This window comes from Accipiter gentilis, chromosome 29, assembly GCF_929443795.1.
Source record: "Accipiter gentilis chromosome 29, bAccGen1.1, whole genome shotgun sequence".
Lineage (NCBI taxonomy): Eukaryota > Metazoa > Chordata > Aves > Accipitriformes > Accipitridae > Astur > Astur gentilis.
Genome location: NC_064908.1, coordinates 15402496 through 15424080, shown reverse-complemented (window position 1 = coordinate 15424080; position 21585 = coordinate 15402496). Strand labels below are relative to the sequence as shown.

The window sequence follows — 21585 nt, the reverse complement described above, 5'->3', positions numbered from 1 at the left end:
GCGCCCCCTCCCCAGCGCTTCCAGGACAGCCCAACCGCAAAGTCAGGAACTAGCCCAAAAAAGCTCCTCAGTCGATTTCAGCTATTCTCATGTCATTGACTGAAGCCATCCATTTGCTCCACACCCCAAAGGGAGACTCAGGTCAGCTGCCCCCGAGTCCCATCTCCCACCTGCTCATGCCACCTCTGCTCCCTGCGTGATGCTCACCCACAGCCAGGCAAGACCAGGTGACAGGGTGACCCTCGGGTACTCTGATGGTCTCTTCTTCCCCCGCGTTCTCAATGTGGGGAGGAACTAGGAACACAAGCCACCGGGGACCTCAGCAGCTGGCCAGCTTCGCTGAGCCTCTGAGCTCACATGCTAAGGCACGAAGGACTCCAGCACTGCAGCTCCCACCGTGCCCAGTCTTAACTCGTGCCTGTTCCTGTAAGGGTGAAGCTCTGAAATCCCACCAGGAATCCTGCAGCAAACGGAGGACCCCTCCTTACCTAGGACGTCCACGTAGAAATGCTTCCTGGCCTCCCCAGCTACGTTGCTGGCCAGGCAGGAATAGTGGCCACCATCCTGGGCTCGTGCACGGGTAAGCCTCAGCAGCCAGCCCCCTGGAAGCATGGAGCAGAGAGATTTCGGGGCCCTGATCCAGGCAGCAGCCCAACCCAGCAGTGCTCCTGCAGGGCTGGAGCTCCGCCATGTTTAAACCCATCGGTACTGAGGCAAAACGTTTTCCCGAAGTGCTCGTCTCTCACAGCATCCCTGCCTCATCCCTGACCTGAAAGGACATGCGTGTGCTTGCTGGGTGTGACAGGAGAACCGTTCCAGGACCAGGTGACTGTGGGCAGGGGAATGCCGGTGGCCTCACAGGTCAGCGTCAGGGATCCTTGCAGAGAGACGCTGATGTTGGTTGTCAGTCCTGATCCTTGAATGAACTCAGGAGGAACTGGGGACGCAGAAAAGGATGGACATCCATTTGCAAAGCAGCCGAGACATTCAAGGAGCAAGGCAAAGGGGGAAACCTGGGTAAACCCAGCTTGTTCCCACCCTCCTGCTTTGTACAGTTTGAGGACACAAGCCCAGAAGGACCATTAGCATCATCTGAAGTTGTTGACTTTGAAATTGTTATGGGACAGGTGACGCACAGCAAGTACGTGCTGCTTACCTGCACCCCCAGGCCCACGCTTACAGGTGTGACACCAAGCTGGCCACACACCCTGAGCCACCTCAGGCCTTTTTCAAGCTCAAGTGCTTGGTACCTTGACCCATGAGGTTTCCCCGACTCCTTGGGAGGTAGATGACCTTATAAAGTGTGAGATGGTCTGATCTGATGACCCTGGAAAGAAACTCCTGCCTGATGGAGACAATTCTACAGCTATGCCTGCAGCATACCCCTTCTGACCCAAGACCTCCTACGTGCTGGGTTGTCCAAGATCTACTCCATGTCAGGTTGCTCTCTGTGCTTACGCTGCATCAAATGTGTGGCGGGACATCACCACCCTCCTGAGCCTGCCTGCATCCATGCACCCCAGCCACCAGCCCCGTCCCGCACCCTTACCATGCACCACAACATCAAACTCCCTCTGGTCCTGCCCCACTGCGTTTGCCACCAAGCAAATGTAGCGTCCTGCGTGGGCCACCTCCGCCTTGGGGATGCGCAGCCGCTTCCCTTGCTCCATAAGCAAGATCCCATCCCTGCCGGCCACGGGCTGCCCGTCCTTCACCCACGTCACCGTGGGCGGTGGCGTCCCCAGGGCCTCACACTCCAAAACCGTCTCGCCAGCCTTGATGACAGAAACCTTCCTCAGGGCTTTGCTGCTGCCCTGGATCCTCGGCAGCGCTGTGGGACACAGGGCAGAGGTGACGCTGTAGCAACTCCCTAGGCCGTATGTAAGCGAACATACAAACGCCATCGGTCTGGACGGCGGCAGCGGGAGGGCGAAGTAAACGCGAGTGGGTGCAACTAGTGCAATTGGGCTGCTAGAGTGAAAACCAGCTGCAAGCAGCTTGGAGCCAAGAGGAAAGCTGGAGGGGCAAAGGTAGCCCAGCTAGCAGCACCCTTTCCAAAAATCCCAAAGCAGCAGGCAATGGCTGCGAGCTTTTGGGTCCAGCTGAACCTTGCATTGAGAGAGATCATGGCACATTCAGCCACCCCACAGGCCCTCGGGGTCCCCCAGCTCACCATGCACCTCCAGACGATGCTCCTTGCTGCTGCTGCCGGCGGCATTCCTGCACTCACAGGTGTACGTCCCCGTGTCCACCAGCCGTACCTTCTCGATGTACAGCATTCTCCCTCCCGTGGACACCAGCTTTGGGCTCCCGGGCTGGGTGGAGAGGGGCTCACCTGCCCAGGGAAGGAGACAACAGCATCTTCTCAGGTTCCCAGCAGGACCAGTTCCCACCCAGAAGCTGGAAACTGCTCAACATAAAGCACTCCTTGCTCCAAGGAGACCAACACCTGTCTGGTGGCTCAACACGTGTGTGGGGAGGGATGAGGCTGAGGAGCAGGACCCTACCGTCCTTCCACCAGCTCAGGGTGGGGAAGGGGATCCCCTGGCACTTGCAGGCCAGCCTGACGGACTGTCCCTCCAGCACGGACACGGTGGCGGGCTCTGCCGAGGAGAAGGACGGGGGCACTGCAGGGGGTGAGAGAAGAGGAGCAGCTCGCTGAGGGCACTGGACAGGAGAAGAGGGGCAGCTCCCCGCTGGAGTTCCATCCTGCTTGGCTACACACCACCCACAGCTCCGCTGGGCTCCACACAAAGAACCGGCAAGCCTCCCCTGCACTGGCTCCATGTGGAAATAATAATCTTAACTCTCGAGCTATTAAACGAACGATGCTTTTAATTGCACGTGGCCTACAGCAGAGGATGACCGAGCATCCCGCGCCAGCCACACAGGCAGGCCAAGCCCAGGTTGGCCAGACACAGCCTTATTAGGTAGCACTGCTCGCTGGGAAGGTTACCTAACTCTTTCCATTATCAGATGCTGTTCTCAGTTGCTCATAAATACAGCTGGCTGGAAAACGGTAACTCCTTCCCATGAGGGATATCAGTTTGTAGAAGAAAAACCCTAACACCCAGAAACCCCTGAAAAACAAAAACAGCAGAACCCAAACAAGCCACCCGAGCCAGGACGCCAGACGTGCAAACGTTTCCCTGGGAAGGGATCGCAGGAACAAGCCCGGATCAGGAGAACTGGATTTTCTCCACTCCCTGGCTGCCTGCCTGCAGGACTTCCACCAACTGGCCGAGAGCATCCTCGAGAAAAGCCAGACCCTGGCTCAGCCCCCAGCGCTGCAGACGTGCTGAACAGGCCGGGAGGCTGCGAGGATGCTCAAATCGAGCAAGAAAAAGCAGCTGGTGCCCATCCTGGCAGCGGCCCAGAACTACCACTGGCATCCTCCCAACTTGGGCAGGGGGAGAGAATGGGGATGATACCTGCAGCAAGCGCCGCGCTCACAAAGTGCAAAAAAAGGACAGAGGAGTCCTGGCAATAATATGGAAATCCCTCCACTCTCCTGCCCAAATTTTGGAAAGACACCTCTTCTGCATCGTCACTGAAATCTCCCCCCAAGTCTCATGCAAACATTGTTTTTTTCCCCTCTGATACCTGTTCTGGTGGGGATTCCCTACCCCTTCCAGGTCCATCGTTTTGCAGAGCTTTAATATGTTGGGCTTAGTGTTTTCCAAGCCAGTCAACTACCCCAGCTACATATTATACATATGAACAAATAGTATGCAATATAGTGTATATACACATATACACGCACACACACTATATTTGCCCCTGCTGGACTATTTCAGCCACAGTGGCCCTTACCCCACACGTCGAGGTTGTAGTGTTTCTCTGGGTGTGCAGGTGCCTGGCACGTGTACCTGCCCGCATCCTGCACGGTGGCTTGCCCGATCTGCCAGAACAAGCAGAGACACTAAGATGCTCTGCAGCAGAGCTGGACCCATGCAGCCCCTCCACGGGGGGATTTTGTGCCAGCACGGGGATGAGATCAGCATGAGGGGTGGGAATGGTGCTGAGCCACGGGCAGCAGGGAGGGACACCCCCTCCCTCTGCACCCACTCTCTCCCAAAGGTGGGGAGGGGGAGATGGGGGTCTTCACAGCCCTGTTTCCTCTCCCATTCTCTGCAATCCTCTGAAATGTCACCTGGAGCATGGTCCCCTCTGCAGACAGCTGCACGCCCGGCTTTGGTGTGAGTAAGTTCCCATCTTTCAGCCAGCGGGACCCCCGCAGGGGCACCCCGGGGGCCAGGCACTCCAGGGTCACCGGCTGGTTGACGATGACAGTGATGTTCTCCTCCTCGCCCAGGGTGGTGGGGGGCACTGGAAAACAGGTCGACAGGGCAACACCTTCCCCAAGCCCCCCCACCTCCTTTGGTACCCCTCTCTAGGGCTGATCCCCCGCAGCCCTGCACGCTCGCAAGGGGACAGCGGAGCAGCCCCATAGTCCCGAGCATCACCTCCAGCCCCACAGCCACGCTGGCAGGCAGGGGCTGGGGATGCAGCGGGGTACTTACACCGCACCTCGAGAGTGGCCTCACGTCTGTCCTCCCCCACAGAGCTGCTGGCTACACACGTGTATGTCCCTGAGTCCTGGAGGTGAGCGGTGGGCAGGGACAGCACGTGCCCATCGGAGAGGATCTGTGCTCCCCCCAGAAAGAGCCCAGATGAGCATCAAACCAGAGCTGGGCTGCAAGCCGGCAAGCAGGAACAGGGATGGGTGGGCATAAGCCTGCCTTGAGCCCGTCCTCGTCACATCCCGGGGACCCTCTGCCCACCCGTGCCCCTCATGGCCAGAAAGCCCAGCGCAGGGCTGAGCAGGTCCACGCTCCCATGGACCAAATGCAGGGGCAGGTCTGGGCAACGGTGCATCTGCTCAGCTCCATCAATTGGGGTTTTTTTCAAAGCCAAAAGAAGGAAAAGGAACATCTTCCTGGAGGGATGTCCCCAGTGAGCCCCCCACTCCCACAGGGGCCACCTCACCCACCTGTGGGCCACCCGCTGCCAGGCTGGACACCAGATTGCCATCCTTCAGCCACAGCAGCACTGGAGCTGGGGTCCCTGTGGCATTGCACTCCAGTGTCACCGGCTCATTCATCGTCACCGTGACGGGGCTGGGGCCAGCTGTGATCTGGGGAGGTACTGGGGAGGGTGCGGGGAGCAGAGAAATGTCACCAGAAGCACCAGAGTGCAAAAGAGACAGAGTGTGTAGGAGACACCATGGCATGGACCAGGCAATACCCATCCACGGGGCCGTGGTTTTCTGGGACATTGTTTGGGATGATTGCATGGCCGGAATTGCAAACGTGTCAGAGGACAGGGGCTCTGCTAAAGCCATCTTCCAGTGACATGTCTTGAGGGCTGGGATGGCCCCATTGGACCCACACAAGCACAAGAGGTCCTGCAGTCCTTCCCACCGTGGACTCACCGATCACCTGCAGACTGTACCAGAGCTCGGTGACACCAACCACGTTGGAGACCACGCAGCGGTAGCTGCCGGCATCGGAAAGCTGGGCACGCTGGATCTCCAGGCGCTTCCCATCCCTGGACAGGGTCCAGTTCGGCCCAGCCAAGAGCTGCTCATGCCCCTTATACCAGGCAATGTCTGGAGGGAAGCAGGGAGCTGAGCTGTAAGGAGCGATGCTGCCGCTTCTCTCACCGAGGGGACCCAGGGAAAGCCCCAGGGGTATGTGAGCAAGAGCCGAGGGAGAGGACTGACTCACTGGGAGCAGGCAGCCCTGAGGCCAGGCACTCCAGGGACACCGTGCCGTTCTCCAGAATGGCCAGGTCCACCGCACTGGGTTCGATGTTGGGAGGTACTGCAACCCAGCACGCATGGTCGTCGGCTCCACGCAGCCGCACGATGCGGTGCCGAGGGGCACGGCTGGGTGCGCCGGGGGGCTCTTGGCACACGCAAGGTCCTGGGAGAGCAACAGCCAGGGCCCCCCACTCTGGGAGGGCACCACATCACTAGGTGGTGCCACTGCTGTTCCTCAAGTCAGCTCGCAGATTTCTTGCCCCCTGGGATGAGATATTCATCCTTCCCAGGGCAGGGGTCTCCACTCCCTGCCTGGTTTCTTACCCAACACCTTCAGCGTCACATCCTGCGATGCTGACCGAGGGGTGCTCTGGCCAGAGGGACTGGGAGTAGACCCTCCACTGAGAAGCACCCATCAAGGATGGATGCTATGGTTTACTGTGGTGTCAGTGGCCATCAGCTCTCAGGCTCAGGTTAAGACCGGCGAAGGGCAAGATCCCAACGGATCAAGCCAGTGACCCTACACCTCCCAAAAAGCAGGGCCAAGAACACCCACTCCTTTGGCTAGCCATGTCCTCCCTGATGCACGGCATGGATAGCAGGTCTTGCCCCAGATGCTGCACTCACCTTGCACCGAAACCTGCACCTCTGCCTGGGCCACCCCTGCCCGGCTGCTGCCCTGGCAGATATAGACCCCTTCGTGGCTGAGCCCCACGCGAGTGATCAGCAGGGTCCCACCGTCCTCAGACACCACCGCACCGTCCTGTTCACCCAGCGGGTGCCCGTCCTTCAGCCACCTGCGAGGAGGGGGGGCGGGCAGCGAGTTCTTAGTCTGTCCCACCACCCCCTGGCCCCCATTTCTGCCCACCGAAGGAGTGAACAGTAGGGTGCTGGCAGTGAGGACTGTCCCCTTGTCACCTGGAAAGGGGCTGGCAGTGCCCAGACCGCTAGGAAGAGCGGGATCCCAGGGGCAAGGAGCAGGACTGATGCCTCCCATCCTAAGGGACACCCCAAGCTGGGGTCTCCATCACCCGTCCCGAGCTCCCATCCCGATCTCTGCCGCAGCTTTGCACGCTGGGCTGCAGAGCACCCCCAGGGAGTTACGCAGCCCCCAAGGGAGCTCAGGGGGACGTGGGCAGGATCCTCCCCACTCTGCAGTACTCACTGGATCTGGGGTGTGGGGATGCCCATGGCACGACAGTGAATCCTCAGGGAGTCGTTGGCGACAGCCGTCAGGTGGCTTTCCCCATCGCCGATCAGGAGCTGGGGGGGTGCTGGGGGGAAAGGGGACCTCAGGCTGGGGCCACCCTCGGACCCTGGCACAGGGAGCAGCCGAGGGCTTGGAGGGTGCAGGACCCCGGTGGTACATGATGACCCACAGCCCACGGGAGGAGCATTTTAACCAGCGGACACGAACCTTGGACGTGCAGGCTGTAGCTGAGCGAGGCGTTGCCCGCGGCATTCGTGGCCGTGCAGGTGTAGAGGCCGGTGTCCGTCACCTGGGGCTCAACCAGCCGGAGGGACCCCGAAGGGAGGACGCTGTACCTTAAGGGAGAGGGAACAGAAGAGCTGGATGGGAGGAACAGCCATGTCCTCTGTCACCTACCTCTGGGCAGGAGCTAAGGGCTGAGAGCTCACCGTTGCCTCGAGACAGCCGAGAGCAGGTCCCCAGGGCCACCTCCTGCACAAGGAGGGCAGCAGAGCTGTCCACGGGTGCAAAAATCCCTTTGCTCAGCTTCTGGGTGAGCTCAGCACGAGGCAGCAGTGTGAGCCACCCACCCGGGGGGACGGGGCTCCCTGCGGAGCATGGCCCCTGCAGCTGGAGCTGGCTGTGCTCTCGCTCCCAGCACCGTCTGTGCTCCACAGACATAACATCATCTCAGCCCACGGCCTCAAATTCCTCCCCGTGTGCTCCCATAAATCACCCAGGCACATGAGGACAAGCCAGCTGAGAGGTGGAGAGCAGCACAGGTCAACCAGGAGCAGCCATGGGAAACCAGACAAGAACGACAAGGCAACACAGTCCCTCAAGAAGAGCAAACCCAAGATGCCTTCCTGCTTCTCCAGGCCACAGCAATCCTCAGGTGCAGGGAAAGGAGTGACTGACCCCAAGATCAGGGCCCATAATTTTAGGGAGCCCCTTCCAGCATGGTGTTAAAGTGCTGAATAAATAGGTCCTGCTTCTAAGGGGGAAGACCAAGGCACTTGCTACACACATATCCAGCCACCCTCCAGGTTATCTTCTCTCATCAAATGGCATTAAATGACTGTCCCATCGCTGCCATCAGCCTCAACGCCATTAACAAATGAATTTGGCACTCCAGAAGTCACCCACTGGAATAGAACTGGCGTTTAAACCCACGTTCCAATGCAGACAAAGCCACCGCCAGGCTCACAGCTGTGTTTCTGCCAAACTTTGACCCAGGAGCATTTGGATGCCTAAAGCCCATGAAGTCACCCCAACACGTGGGTTGCGAGAGGCAGGGGAGGCTGCAGCACCCGCAGCCTCCCCGGCTGCCTGTCCTCTCCACGCTGCTCTCCTCCTCCTCCAGGCCTCAAAACTCCTCCTCGGTGCCCTGCAGCCACCTGGGTGTGGAGCAGCGTCGAGCCCTGGTCCAACACCTCCCGCAGGGATCCGCCATCCCCAGGCCCGTCCTTGGCCTCGCCGCCTCCAGCACCGTGACGGCACGAGGCAGGAATGTGCATGAAGGCAGATGGGCGAGCGGGACTGGGGAGCTGTGCCGGAGCCGCCTTCCCTTCCCAACCCCAACCTGTGTCCGGGGTGAGTGTGCAAAGGGTTAGGAGCAGCTGCTCCATCCCAGCAGATGTTTGTATGATGGAAAAAAACCTGGTGATTCTTGCTCTGCTCTCTTCAAAGAGCAACACTAATGCTGTGCTGCTCGGCTGTCTCTGCTCCTGCCAGAGCATTGAGCGTCAGCTGCTCAGCACCAGGGATGCCCTTCATATCTCCCCACCGCTGCTGCCCTTCACGGACTCAACATCCCTCCGGCGAGACACACAGCACCAAGAGAGCACGGCCCCGGCACCCACAGCCCTCCTTACCTTGTGGTGGCGAGAGGCAGCGGCTGGGACTCCTGGGTCCACACCACCAAGGGAGGGGGATAGCCTTGGACCTCGCAGGGCAGGGTGGTCTCCTGCCCAAGCACAGCCAGGATGGTTACGGGGTCTGACGCCTGCGATCCGTTCACACCGATCCTGGGCTTCGCTGGCGGGAGAGGGAGCACGGCTGGTGCAGGAATGCTTCAGGTGCCCCACAGCCCTCATTGCTGCTCTTCCCACCCGCAAAACCCATCTGGCACCTGGCTAGGTGGCCCAAGGAAGCTAGGCGAGTCCCCAGGTCACGCTTTCCCTGCCAACCACCCTCTGGAGGCATTTTACAAGGAGCTGGTGCCAGGACATGTCCCGGGCACTCACTGCTGACAGAGAGCTGCATCTCCCGGCTGGAGAAGCCTGCCACGTTGGTAGCTGTGCAGAAGTAGGTCCCAGCATCCCCAGGGGAGGGCAAAGGGATCAGGAGGGTCCCATCAGGGTCAAGGTGGTAGCGCGGGCTCAGCGAGATGGGCTCTGTGCCCTGCAGAGGCAAGGGAAGGGAGGGAGGAAGGAAGACAGCAGAGACTTTCCCATGAGCCGAGCATCCCAAGGGCAAGAAGGTGGCTCTGGATCCATCAGAACAAGCTACCTCCAGTCCTGGCTTCCCAGGGCATTTGGTGCCACCTCCTCAGGCAGCCACAGCCACACTGGAGACCTACATCCCCTCCAAACACGTTACCCCACACCCAAGGGTGACCCACAGCCTGGCTGGGACGAGGACGTCAGCCTGCCTCCTCCTGCCGCCTACCTTTGCCCAGGTGACAGTAGGGGGGGGCACACCAGTGGCATTGCACCTCAGGGCGATGCCCACTCCCTCGGTGGCGGTGATGAGGACAGGGCCAAGCTCAATGCTGGGAGGAACTGGGAAGAAAGAGAAGCACCTCATGCTGCACGGCCAGGGCGGTGTCCATCAGAAAGAGCGGTGCTTTGCTGCTTAAGCAGCGCAGAGGACACCCGGCCCTCTTCACCGCAGAGCCAGGATGCCTGGTACCCTGCCACTCACCGTGGATGACCAGGGACACGTCCTGACTGTGTGAGCCGAGGGTGTTGGTCACCTCGCAGGTGTACCTCCCCGCATCCCCCTGCGACGCCTGGTCCACGTGCAGGCTCCCGTCAGCCCGGATGGAGTAGCGGCTGCTCGGGGCTACCTGGGCACGGGCAGAGAGCAGAAAGCAGGACAGACGGAGGGGTCAAACATTACTGTATCGCCGTGTCTTTGGGGCATATTGAGAAACTGATCCTTGAGCAGTAGGAACATCCTGACGGGGTGATAAATCCATGTTACCCTCCCAACCCAAATGCTCCCCTGGCATCTTTCACCAGCAGCTTTGGCCCTGGGAGGTTGGGGCACCCATCCTGCACCAAAGCCCCTGCCCCAGGGCTGTGCTCGTGGCTGTCCACCCACCCACCAACCCAGCGGGCGCGGAAGCCTCACCGGCTGCCCATCCTTCAGCCAGCGGCGGGCTGGGAACGGTCTCCCGGCCAGGATCACGCAGGGCAGCGACACAGGCTGGCCTGAGAGCGCACGGACCACAGGGGATGCAAGAGCTATTTCTGGGGCTGCTTGAAAGAGGGGAAAGGGAAACAATATTAATTGGAGATAAACTGGCCAGGAACACTCAGAAACGATCTGGATTGCCTTTCTTCCAAGGTCCAGACCTTGGCTCAGCACAAGCCGGCTCTGATATTTAGCTCCCCCAAGAATTTGGGGATATTCGTCTACAATTTGGGTTCAAGCGCATGTCAGTATGTTAAGCCAAAGATGTGGAAGGGCATTATCCAACCCCTGCACTGGGGGGGGTGCCGAGCATTCACCACAGCCAGCTCAGGAGCAGACGTGACTGCACAAGTCTGGCACTTGCTCACCACCAGCACGGCCAGCGCTGGCAGCGGCCAGGATCAATACACCAACAAAAGCACGTAAAAGCAAACCGTGTCCGGTGACCGTGAGCTTGACCTCCGCTTGGATTTTCCCAAACTCATTCTGGGCTTCACAGATGTAGATGCCTTGGTCATCCAGCGAGGCACCTGGAGCACGGCAGGGAGAAGGCTGAGCCTGGTGGGGCTGGAGAACCCCAAGAAAGCTGCAGGATGGGGTGACACCATCCAGCCCCCCCACCCCGGCTCCAATGGGTGAGAGACCCTGCAGCACTGGAGGCTTGCAGGCTGTTACAGCACAGCTAAGTTTGCACAAGTACAAAGTGCAACTAAACGCACTCTGTCAATGCTTTACTGCTGCAGAAAGATGGGCATGGGGGCTAATCCCACTGCTGGGACACCGGCCTGTGGCAGACAGGGGAGAGCACCCAAGGGTGACACTGCGTAAGCATGCACCCAGGCGGGACGCCCGCATGTGCTCTCCACCACGCCAACACATGCTTGCACGCTCAGCTCTCTTACTGTCGATGAAGAGCTCGGCAGCCTCCAGCTCGCTGGAAACACCACGCGGCCCGTGCCAGCCCGTCACGGGCTTCCCGTCCTGCCGGGACCAGGTAACCCGTGGTGGGGGAGAGCCCTCGACGCGGCACAGCAGGCTCACGCTCTCCCCGACCTCGACCGCCGTGTCCCCCAGGGGCTCAGGAAAGTGAGGGGCAGCTGGAGGAGAGAGCAGCGGGGAAGGGTCTCAGGCAGGTCCGATACCCCGGCTTCCCCACAGCAGGCTCTGCACGGGGCTGAGCCTGGAGAAGAGACGGGGCTGCAAAACCCACGAGCCAGGTGCCTTGGAAGGTTATGAGACTGACTTAAAGCGTTTGGTGTTTTTCCAAAGCTGTTTTAGCCGTTGCGGTTTCCATCTCTTCCAGTTATACTCAACACCCCCCGGCTCAGCAAAACCTCCTGCATTTTTCCGCCTTTAACTGCTTCAAGCCTTACTGCCCCCAACTCAGAACCTCCTCTCCTCCTCCTCCTCCCCAGGCTTTTCCATCCCTTTTGCCTATGGCGGGAAGCCTCGAACATCAGTTGGGGTACCTGGGTTTTCAGACACACAGAAGCCAGCCCCCACCTCCACCTAATCCCACTAATTGCGCTTTGCACCCCCAGTCTTGCCCCAAGCCATCACATCCCATGCAATAGCATCTGCACCAGTCTTCTGCCGCTTCTTGAACCTCTTCCCTCCTAACCCTGGGAAATCCCACCAGGCTTCAGCCTGCTTGTACTGAGCACTGACACCCCCATGCTGGGAAACACAGGAGCTGGGGGCAAGAGGAACCTTGGGAAGCAGCAAGCAGGAGCTGAGCCTGGGAGGGACAGCGGTGGAGATAGGCTCGAGTGCTCGGTGGCACCCAAAAGGAGAGGCAAAGACTTACACCCCACGTCCAGCACAGTGCCGTCGAAGGCGACGCCGGCCTCACCGAGAGCCTCGCAGACGTATTGCCCCGCATCCTCCTCCCGCAGCGCCTGCAGCCGCAGGACAGCGTGCTGGGTGCCGGGTGGGAACGTCGCTACTGCCTGCTCACCTGCCCCGAGAAACCCCCCGCATCAGCGCCCTGAGTGGCTCTGGGGGTCCCTCCCGCCGTCGGTCCGGGGGTCCCCACGCGTGATGTCCCTGCAGGGTGGTGGAGAGCCCCCGGTGCATGGAGAGGGTTTGCTCCCCAGGTCCATCCCGTCTCACCTTTGTACCATGTGACGTAGGGTGGGGGGACCCCCAAAACCCAGCACTCCAGGGTCACGTCTTCTCCCACGAGTGCCTTCAGGCTGGGCGTCACTGCCAGGATTGCAGGAGGCTCTGTGCCGTGGGGAGAGGGACAGCTTTGGTGACCCCCTGCAGTGCTGGTTGTGGTGCTGTTCACCCTGAGGGGACCCCGGAGCCCTGGGAGCTTCCCCCCAACACCCTCGACAGCCCCATCCCATAGCTCGTGGGCTGCAAGGTCCGAGCCAGCAGCCAAGGGACTGCAAGGAGGGATAGTAAATCCCTCCTGTGGCAGCTCTGAGCCCAAGCCCTTCCCGGGATGCTGCCGGCCGGCGGGGAGCAGGTACCGGTGAACTCCAGGGTGATGACTTGCTCATCCCAACCCAGCGCGCTGCTGGCGTAGCAGCTGTAATTCCCCGCGTCCTCTGGGACGGCAGCCCTGATGTGCAGGGTACCCTGAGCATCCGTGAAAACCCTGCGGCAAATGGGGAGAGAGGGAGAAACGAGCCCTGTAAAAACAGAGCCGATGAAAAAATGTGTTGAAATAAATGAGCAGGCTTAAGGCCATCCTGCACACGTGCTAAGTGCTGGGCATTTGATGGATGTGGGTTAGCACTTAAAGCCAGCTCTATCAGCTGCTGCAGGGAAGGATGTTACTTTGAACCAGGGAAAAGCATCGAGAATTGGGCTTTTTAATCTCCAAAGCAAAAAAAAACTTTCCCCAGAGCCCACTCCAGCACTCCCAGCCTGACACAGGCAAGGAGGCGGAAGCCAAAAAGCAGAAGAAATTAAGGGGAAGCACAAGGAATATTTTGAGACTTGAGCACACAATGGGCGTGCAAAGAACCTCGAGTCCCCCTCGGTGGGGATGGTGACCTGGATAAGGCAGAATGGCTTAAAAAGAAATATATGAAATTAAGGCTAGCAGCATGCCAACCGTCTCAGGTGCACAGGTTGGGGATATTGCAATGCCTTCCTCTTTCCAGAACTATGGGCAACCCCGAGCCCCTCTCCCTCACCCCACGCATCCCTGCAGGGGTGGCACAGGGAGGACGAAGGCACCCACGTCCCCCCGGGTTACCTCTCGTCCTGCTCCAGCACCCAGCCCCAGCGCTTCCAGGTGGTGTGGGGCGGGGGGTGACCCCCAGCCGTGCAGTTCAGCCACAGCTCCTGGCCCCTGCTGAAACGCTGGGGGCTGGCATCGACCTTCACCCACGGTGCCTCTGCACAGGGTTGGAGAAGGGTTCAGTCCCCAGGTGCCATCTGCCACCCACCCACAGGGCACGGCATCACCCGGGCCAGGGTCCCACGTGGGGCAGAGCCTACCCCGGACGAAGAGCCAGAGGGAGGCGGTGGCAGTGCCGTGGGCGCTGCGTGCCACGCACTCGTACGGGCCCCCGTCCCCCGGCTGCACGCGGCTGATCTCCAGCGAGCCGTTCCGCAGCAGCCTGGTCCGGCCGTCCTCCGGTTGCGCCGCCTTCCCATCCCAGCTCCACGTCAGGTTGTAGGGCACGTCGCCCAAAACCGGGCAGGACATGACCACGTCTTGGCCCGGTGAAGCTGTGATGTTGCCTGGGGCTATGAGACGCGGCGGCGGCTCTGCAAACACGGCACGCCGGGGTGAAATGAACCTGTGCCCGCACACAGACCTGGAGGCTCACGGGCACCGAGGCTTGGCACGAGCAGTCCCCACCTGAGACAGAGACGTAGGTGTGAGCCCGTGTCGCCCCGAACTTGCTTGTGGCTGTGCACTCATAAAACCCTTCGTCACTCTTGGACACCGCAGGGATCAACCAGCTGATGTTCCCCAAACTCCTGCGAAAAGGGAGAGACTCCGGGGTCAGCCCAACCCTGGGGCTGCCATGCTACCACCCTGCTCCAAATCCCTGGGACATTTTTTCCATCCGAGGTGCACCCCCACCTCCCGTAGAAATGTCCCTTGGGATTTTCCTCTGCTGCCTTGGGATGCTCAGAATTTGCAGGCACCCAGCCGGCACACAGCATCCCCCACAGCCAGCACAGCTCAGGGGGCTGTTGCTGCCCACACAGATCCATCGTGGAGCCCACCGGGCCAAACCAGAGGCTCACCTGAAGAGCTGCTCTTCCCCGAGCTTCATCCTACCGCGGCTGAGCTGCAGGCGGAAAGGGATCTCGCTCCGTGCAGAGCAGGAGATCAGCTGTGGCTCACGGTTGTAAGCCTGGATCTTGCTAGAGATGTTCACTTTGGGTAGACCTGGAAGTATTTGGGGACGCACACACATATGACACTCTTTGGGAGCTCACCAAGAGCTGCACTGGGAAGCGGGATTAAAAAATAAAATAAAATACCCCAGCAGAAACCAAAGCAGAAGTGGTGCTGGAGCCTTTGGTCCCTTCTCAGCACCCTTGGGGACTGTGGGGACAACTCACCAGGGACCACGCTGGTGTAGGTGACCCCAGAGAGGCGGTGCAGGGGGTGGCCCTGGGTGTCTTCACCCTTCACCTTCAGCAAAAAGTCACCCGGGGGGACGCGGAGCAGCGAGCCCACCCAGAGCTGCCCCGAGGAGGTGTTGGAGAGGGGCCGCGCGGGCAGCGAGAGGAGGGCATGGCCGGAGGTGTTGAAGAGCTCGATCTCCTGCAAGTGCCCAGGCGGCTTCAGACCGGTGCAGTTCACCACCACGGAGATGGGCAGACCTGGAGGGGAAGAAGGGAGAAAACAACCCAGCCACGTTCCCAGCTGCAAGAAGCCCAGACACAGCACCCACGCCCCCAGGCCAGCACCAGCCTCACCCTGCACTGGCCGCTCTCCAGGCTGGTTGGCACCAAAGTCCAGCTGGGTGGAGAAGCTGGCTTGAAAATTAATGTTGCTGATGCCGGTGATCCTCAGCGAGTGGCGGCCGCTGCTCTGGGTCTGGAAGCGGAACGAGAGGCACGGGCTGAGGGCAGGGGAAGGGAGAGGCGATGGGGACGGGAGGAGGTGGCAGCCAGCCCCTTCCAGCCCGCTCGCGCGTCCTCTGCCAGGCTGGAGGTGGACGGGGGAAAAGGCCACGCCTGGCAAAGCCTGGCCAGGTAAATATCCATCAGGGGACGGGTAGGGGACAACGAGCGGGGACTTGCTACCAGCCTACCGTGACCGACCATATCCCTGGCTCATGGGGCTCCACAGCCACCACCATGGCTGAGTTGGGGATGCTGAGCAGTTCTTTCAGACCTTGGCCATTCTCGCGGACCTTTCCTGCAACAGTGAGTGAACCTCTGGGATGGGCAACCCCGGTCCAGCCTCTGGTCCCTGCAGCCAGCCAGGACCCCCCTCCCTCGGGGCTCACCATGGTGCAGAGCCCATCACACAGCTCTCACAGCCTCGGCAGCAGAGAAAACCCTCCTAAAACCAGAGGCAAAGCCAACTCGGGAGGGCAGCAGAGCAGATGCACTTGGTGTTTAATGAGGGGTTTGCAGCTGATTGCTTTTTTATTTAAGTGTTCAGCACGGGGCTCGGTGATCCCCATGCCTACAGCCTCCTGTTTGTCCCAAACACGATGGCTCTCCAGAAGGCAAAGCATCACCCCCGACCCGTTCGTTCTCCTCTCCTGGGCTCCTACCTGTCGGATCCCGGACCTCGATCCCTGGGGCAGGGCCGCTCAGGGAGATGGTGACCTCCTTCAGGCTAGGGTCAAAGGGGACTGGCCATGTGTGCTCCCCACCAGCCTCGTGGTCCGTGGACAGTAAGTGGACTTTGGAGGCCTGAATGGCCTCTTCCACCCACTTCAGCACCTGGGGGCACATGGGGGAGGATTAACACAGATCCCTCCTCGCCACCAGGCACGGCCGTTTCGGGAGCAGGGCTGTATTGCACTGGGCCAAAATCTCAGGCACGGCTGCAAAACAGTTCCCCGGGCGAAGGGCCGGCCCCAGACAGGTCTGGTGGGTGCCAGCACGAGGGTGGCACGGGGCGGGTGGGCAGGAGGTGACAGCCCTGGCTGAGCCCCTCTTGCTACGAGCAGGTGCAAAAGGAATTGAGTAATTTGGTGTCATTGTTATTGCCAAGTGGCTTCTGCTCAGCCGCTCGGAGCAGATGCGTTATTACCCCACAGCTCGCTCGTGGGAATAGAAACCGTTAAAACACGCAACTGCCGGAGGTTGGGCAGGGGCTGTTGCTGGGAGATGCTGCCCAGTAATGAGCAGAGAAGCACTTTGATCTTCTTCACGTCTCCCAGATTTCGTGCCGGTCGAGAGCTTCAAGGACAGGGAGAGGCAGAGAGGCTCCTCTCCCTGCGGCCGGGCCACCCGCCCGATTCCCAGGGTGCTGACAGCAACAGGAGCACCCGATCTTCGGCCTCAGCCCCAAGCAGACACCTCCCCTCCGTGGCAGCAGGCGAGTCAGCTCACCCCAAAGATCACGCAAGCAGCCCAGCAGCAAGCTGGAGAACAACCAGCCCTCTCCAGCCCTCGCTTTGCTTCAGGCTAAAGTGGGGCTCCCAGAGCAATTTGGAGGTGCCTCGGGCACAAGGATTAACCCAGGGGAGAATATAAGAGCAGCCGAGCCGGGCTGGACCACACGCACCTCGGCCACCCGGTCCCTGCTCCTGCAGGTCTCCCCGCTCACCTCTGTCACCTGCTGCTTGTCCAGGTGGAAGATCTGCCCGGAGCTGGTGGCAGCGATGCGCTCGTACACGCGGTACCCGGGGTGGCTCCTGTCCCCGCAGTCCCCCGTCAGCACGAACACCACCTGCCACAGCAACGGTCCCCGTAGCATCACGCGCAGCCATGGGGCGTCCGTCCCAGGGAAGGGATGCAAACGGCATCCACCAGCCCCCGGTACATCGAGCCAGCCCGGGAGATGCAAAATTTATCCCGCTAACAGGCAACGTAAGGGGGTTTATTGCTGCGACTCGTTGCCAGGAGCTGCCGTTGTGCTGCTGCGGCATCCGCCCCAGCCGGCTGTCGCAGGAGGCCGGCGGGCAGCACTGCTCACCTGGGTCTGCTTGTGCTGCAGCAGCCGCAGCAGATCCTCCTGCTGCTCATAGTCCTTGGCCCGAGCATCCGAGAAGACATAGATGAAGGAGCCGGGGTGCGAGAGTTCCACGGCCAGCCTGATGGCTCCCACGCTCATCTCCGGGCAATCCCCTCCGCCCTGCGGCACACGGGGAGGGACGTGGCACGGGCACCAAGCCAACCAGTGCTCAGCCCTTCCCCGGTGGGCTCCCAGCAGGATCCCACCCGGTGTCGGCTCGTGGGGAGAAATCGCACTAGTTTGCTGGAGTCACAGACCAAGCGCAGCCCAAGCGGCGTGACGGTACCGCAGGGACACGCAGGGTCACAAGGACCCATCCCTGTCTCACCGCTAACGATGATTAAACCACCCATTTGGGGATCCAGACTCAGAAGCCCCTGGCTTCCCACAAACACTCTTAGTGAGCACATTCATGCCCACCCCAGCCCATCACCCCCGACATGGCAGGAGAACCGGCCACCCCAGGCGAGTGCAGGGGCACAGAGAGGACCAGCTCCCGCTTCCACAGGGCTTTGCACCCCGAAGAGCCGCAGCCACAGCTTTACACCTCCCACCAAAACTCAGCTGCATCCGAAGGGAAACATCACAGGGATTTAGCAATGCACGGGAGGCAGGGCTTTAATAAAGCATTATTAAACTCCCAGAGAGCATTTCAGCTGAATGCAGCTGAAATAGTTTGTTTTTTTTTTTTAAATAAAAAAACTCAAACAATTTTCAGACAGCACTTCTAGAAGAAGAGATCTTTGGTTCCACAGAGAGTCTGTGCAAACTCTCCCAGGGAAAACATTCCCACTTTGGGACAAGAGCTGTGAACTAAGAGCGCTTTGCCCCATCGCAGGAGCCCCGGGGCACAGCACCAGCGTCACCCACCCTCTCCCCGCTCCCAGCCCGCTGTGGTCAGCCTCCAGCAAGCCCAGTTCAGCCCTAAGCCCCTGCCACACTCCCGGGGGACACCAGTCCCAAAGGGGAGCAGGGATTGATCCCACGACACACCACCACGCAGGAACGGGCTTCCCACCAAGTGCCAACGTGCCAAGCCAGCCGTGGAGCAGCGCCGCGGGGCTGAGGACCCCTACCTGGACATGGAGCTCTCGCAGGCGCCGCTGGAAGAGCCGGGGGTCCGCGGTGAGGGTGGCGGGTCCCACCTCTGCAAGCACACCGACACCGTCGCCTCAGCCCCCCTGACCGCCGGCACCAGCCTCCTCCGGTGCTGCGGGTGCTCCCAACCGCCCACCCTGCCTGAAACACCTTTACGGGACCCGTGAGACTCAGGGTTAAGCATCTACCCTGGCTTGGCACCGAGCGAGACATGGATTTGGGCAGACCGGCCCCGTGGCTGCCCCAGGAAAGCTTTCCCCAGCACCCTTTTCTGCTGCAAAGCAATGCAGAAACCCATTTACTGGCTCTGCCTCCTTCCCTGTCTGACTCCAGCAATTTTCATTCAAACTCGGCTTTTCTGCTGAAAATAAAGCCTTGGTCTCGCTCTCCTTGTAGGGGGGTCAGGGCTCTTTTGGAGAGCAGCTGCTATTTATGGGTGTGCACAAAAATCCCAAGGCAAAGACTGGGACAAAAAGAAATTATTCTGGTGTTGCAGTAAATTACCAAAACCTCTTAGCGAGTGGTGCTTGTTATTGAGGCGACCTGGAAGCACATTGTGGACGTGTACAGAAATGCTCCCCCACGACTAGAGCAGGGAGATCAGAACAGGCTGGAAGTAGAAGAGCCACCCACAAGTGGGTGCCAGCAGAACTGGGATTAATCCGGAGAGAAACGGGTGGCCCTGTGTCTGCAGGGTGGCTTAGGGATGGAAGCCCCTGCCCGGCACCTTGCCCTCGAGCTGCGGCTCATCCCGTGCTGCCATCCCCACCGCAGCCGTCACCGGAGCATTAAAAACTGGGAAAAAGGACAGTGCGGGCACTTGGGAAGCGCACGCTTCAGCCCCAAACCCGGCCAGAACCGCACCCCAGCTCCCCGCAGCCCCGTCCCCCGGCGGGACGCGTGCCCTCACCCTGTCCCAGCCGTACCTGGGTCGTGGAAGGGGACCAGCGCGTAGTTGCTGATGGGTTTCGTGCTCCTGCTGAGCGTCCGCTCCAGGATGCGCGAGGCCCCGTCCATCACCTGCACCAGGTCGTCGTACATGGAGCCGGTGACGTCGAAGACGAAGGCCAGGGTGGCCCCCCCTGTGCCAGGAGGGGGCTCGGCGAAACTGGGGGCCAGCAGCAGCCAGAGACTCACAAACACCCCTCCGTGGGGTGGCATCGTGGGGGACACCCTTAGGTGCTGGGGACACCCCTTTTATCCTCGCCCTCCTCTTTCCCCCAGACCCCCCCGGGCACCGTCCCCGCACCGGGGAGGGACACGGGGTACAAGGGGCCACACGCGGTGGGGACAGAGCGGGGACCCTGGTTGGGGGACGCCCAGCAGCCCGCAGCTGCAGACCTGCTCCTCCAGCATTCAACTTCTGGGAGAGAGGGAGGGAAAACAGGACTTTTGGAGCCAGCGGCGTTGCAGGGAGGTGGGTGGGAGCTGGAGGAAGCCGGGATGGGGATGCGAGGATTGGGAAGCAGGTCCTGCAGCCCACAGGATTGTCAGAAACACTGCCCAGGCCCCCTCCCAGACCCTGACAATCCCCCCCCCAGCCCAGGCTCAGCGAGCCCCCCGCTCAGTCGGGGGGAGCCGGGGGTTAGGGGAGGACACGGGGGCTCGCAGCTGAGCGCTTGCGGGGAAACCCTGCCAAACCCACAGCGGGGGGGGGGGGGGGGGGGGGAACCAGCTGCAGAAGGGACCCCAAGGAAGCAAACCCCCTCCCCCCCCTCTGCTAGGCAAAGGGCCCTCCCTGGAAAAGGGGTCTGCAGTTGGGCTGGGGGGGGGACACAAGGGGCTCTGGGGGACTTCCCAGCACAGCCCCCCTGCCAGGAACAGGGAGCAAACAGCCACGCAAAGTGCGGACAAAGCTGGAGCTGGGACAAGGGTTGGGAAAGGCAGCCCTTGGCCGGGAAAGGCAGCCCTTGGCTGGGAGCGCTGGCCGGAGGCAGCGGGGCTTTTCCTGGCTCCCCTTGAAGCGGAGCGCTGAGCTCATGGCCGATCCGGAGGGATGCTCCGCTCTTGCTCAACTCCCCCCGCAGTGGGACCCAGGGAGCGGCTGCGGCCAAGGGCCGGCTCCAGGTGAAGCTGCGCACCGAGGGCCAAATCCTGCCCCAGGCTGAGCACCTCCTCTGGCCCCCAACGTCTCACTGGCATCAGCCCCGCTCCTCCCAGACACAGGGACTGGGGGAGATTAGGGACCACCCGTCCCACATCCCCACAGACGGGACGGTGGGACCCTCTTGTGCATCCCGCTGCCCCACCATGTCCCTGCAAGCCTGGGCTCAGCCCAGCACAGTCCCAGAGTGGGCAAGGACCCCCCCCACATTGCAGCAGGGCAGGGGGGGCAGCCAGATGGCACCTCTGCCCCATGGGGCTGAGCCAAGAGCTGTGCCAGTGGCTTGTCCCCCTCCAGTCCCACAGCCAGGGCTGGAGGCTTGCATGCACCCACTTGCAGCCCCTCATTCCCCACCCCCCCCCCCAAGCTTGGCACCCCCAGCCTCACACTCACTGCAAGCTCAGGGGGGGTCTCCCACCCCACAGTACCCCCAAACCTACCACAGAGCATCCCCAGCCCCTAACCCTGCACCCCGACAAGGAACACCTCTCTCCAACACCTCTGGCACCAAAAAACCCCAACAGTTTCTCCCCATCACCAAATTAATCCCAGCCAGCCCCTCCCACACCCACCAGTGCTCCCAGTCCCAGGAGCACCTACACTAGCTGGGCTTTAACCCTTTCCTTGCTGGGGGGGTGTGTTAAAACACAGCAAAGCCAGGCACAGCTTCTGGGTAACTGCCGCGGTTTGGAGTCTGCGCCCGTCCTCACCTGCTCCCCAGCATGGGGGATAAATCCCCGGGTGCCCCCGCCGTGTGCTGGCACAAGGCACCTCCGAACAAAACCTCCTGTGCAAACACAGCCTCCTTGTTTAGACCGTTAGGGCATCTCCCCTGGCCTCCTGAAAATAATTAGTCAGCCTCGTTAGGAGAGCAAACAAACGAAGATGGG

General features: G+C 60.8%; 1 protein-coding gene across 1 annotated transcript in view; it reads right to left on the bottom strand.

Annotated features, from left to right (window-relative positions):
- The window catches only part of HMCN2 (hemicentin 2), a 38134-nt gene extending 18382 nt beyond the window's left edge, over positions 1-19752 (bottom strand). The window contains exons 1-33 of the mRNA XM_049832182.1: positions 19518-19752; positions 18570-18640; positions 17455-17613; positions 17086-17208; positions 16082-16253; positions 15611-15717; positions 15273-15393; positions 14913-15176; positions 14592-14736; positions 14197-14318; positions 13830-14102; positions 13585-13726; positions 12851-12978; positions 12486-12599; positions 12181-12330; positions 11276-11470; positions 10808-10903; positions 10311-10435; positions 9879-10023; positions 9624-9736; positions 9200-9356; positions 8828-8990; positions 7182-7309; positions 6930-7038; positions 6392-6561; positions 5730-5825; positions 5435-5611; positions 2508-2627; positions 2174-2335; positions 1550-1831; positions 770-937; positions 489-602; positions 208-294 (exon numbers count right to left, since the gene is read on the bottom strand). Of these exons, the coding sequence (XP_049688139.1) occupies positions 208-294; positions 489-602; positions 770-937; positions 1550-1831; positions 2174-2335; positions 2508-2627; positions 5435-5611; positions 5730-5825; positions 6392-6561; positions 6930-7038; positions 7182-7309; positions 8828-8990; positions 9200-9356; positions 9624-9736; positions 9879-10023; positions 10311-10435; positions 10808-10903; positions 11276-11470; positions 12181-12330; positions 12486-12599; positions 12851-12978; positions 13585-13726; positions 13830-14102; positions 14197-14318; positions 14592-14736; positions 14913-15176; positions 15273-15393; positions 15611-15717; positions 16082-16253; positions 17086-17208; positions 17455-17613; positions 18570-18640; positions 19518-19752 (4933 nt within the window). The remainder of the gene's footprint in view (positions 1-207; positions 295-488; positions 603-769; positions 938-1549; positions 1832-2173; positions 2336-2507; positions 2628-5434; positions 5612-5729; positions 5826-6391; positions 6562-6929; positions 7039-7181; positions 7310-8827; positions 8991-9199; positions 9357-9623; positions 9737-9878; positions 10024-10310; positions 10436-10807; positions 10904-11275; positions 11471-12180; positions 12331-12485; positions 12600-12850; positions 12979-13584; positions 13727-13829; positions 14103-14196; positions 14319-14591; positions 14737-14912; positions 15177-15272; positions 15394-15610; positions 15718-16081; positions 16254-17085; positions 17209-17454; positions 17614-18569; positions 18641-19517) is intronic.
- Positions 19753-21585: the final 1833 nt, after the last annotated feature.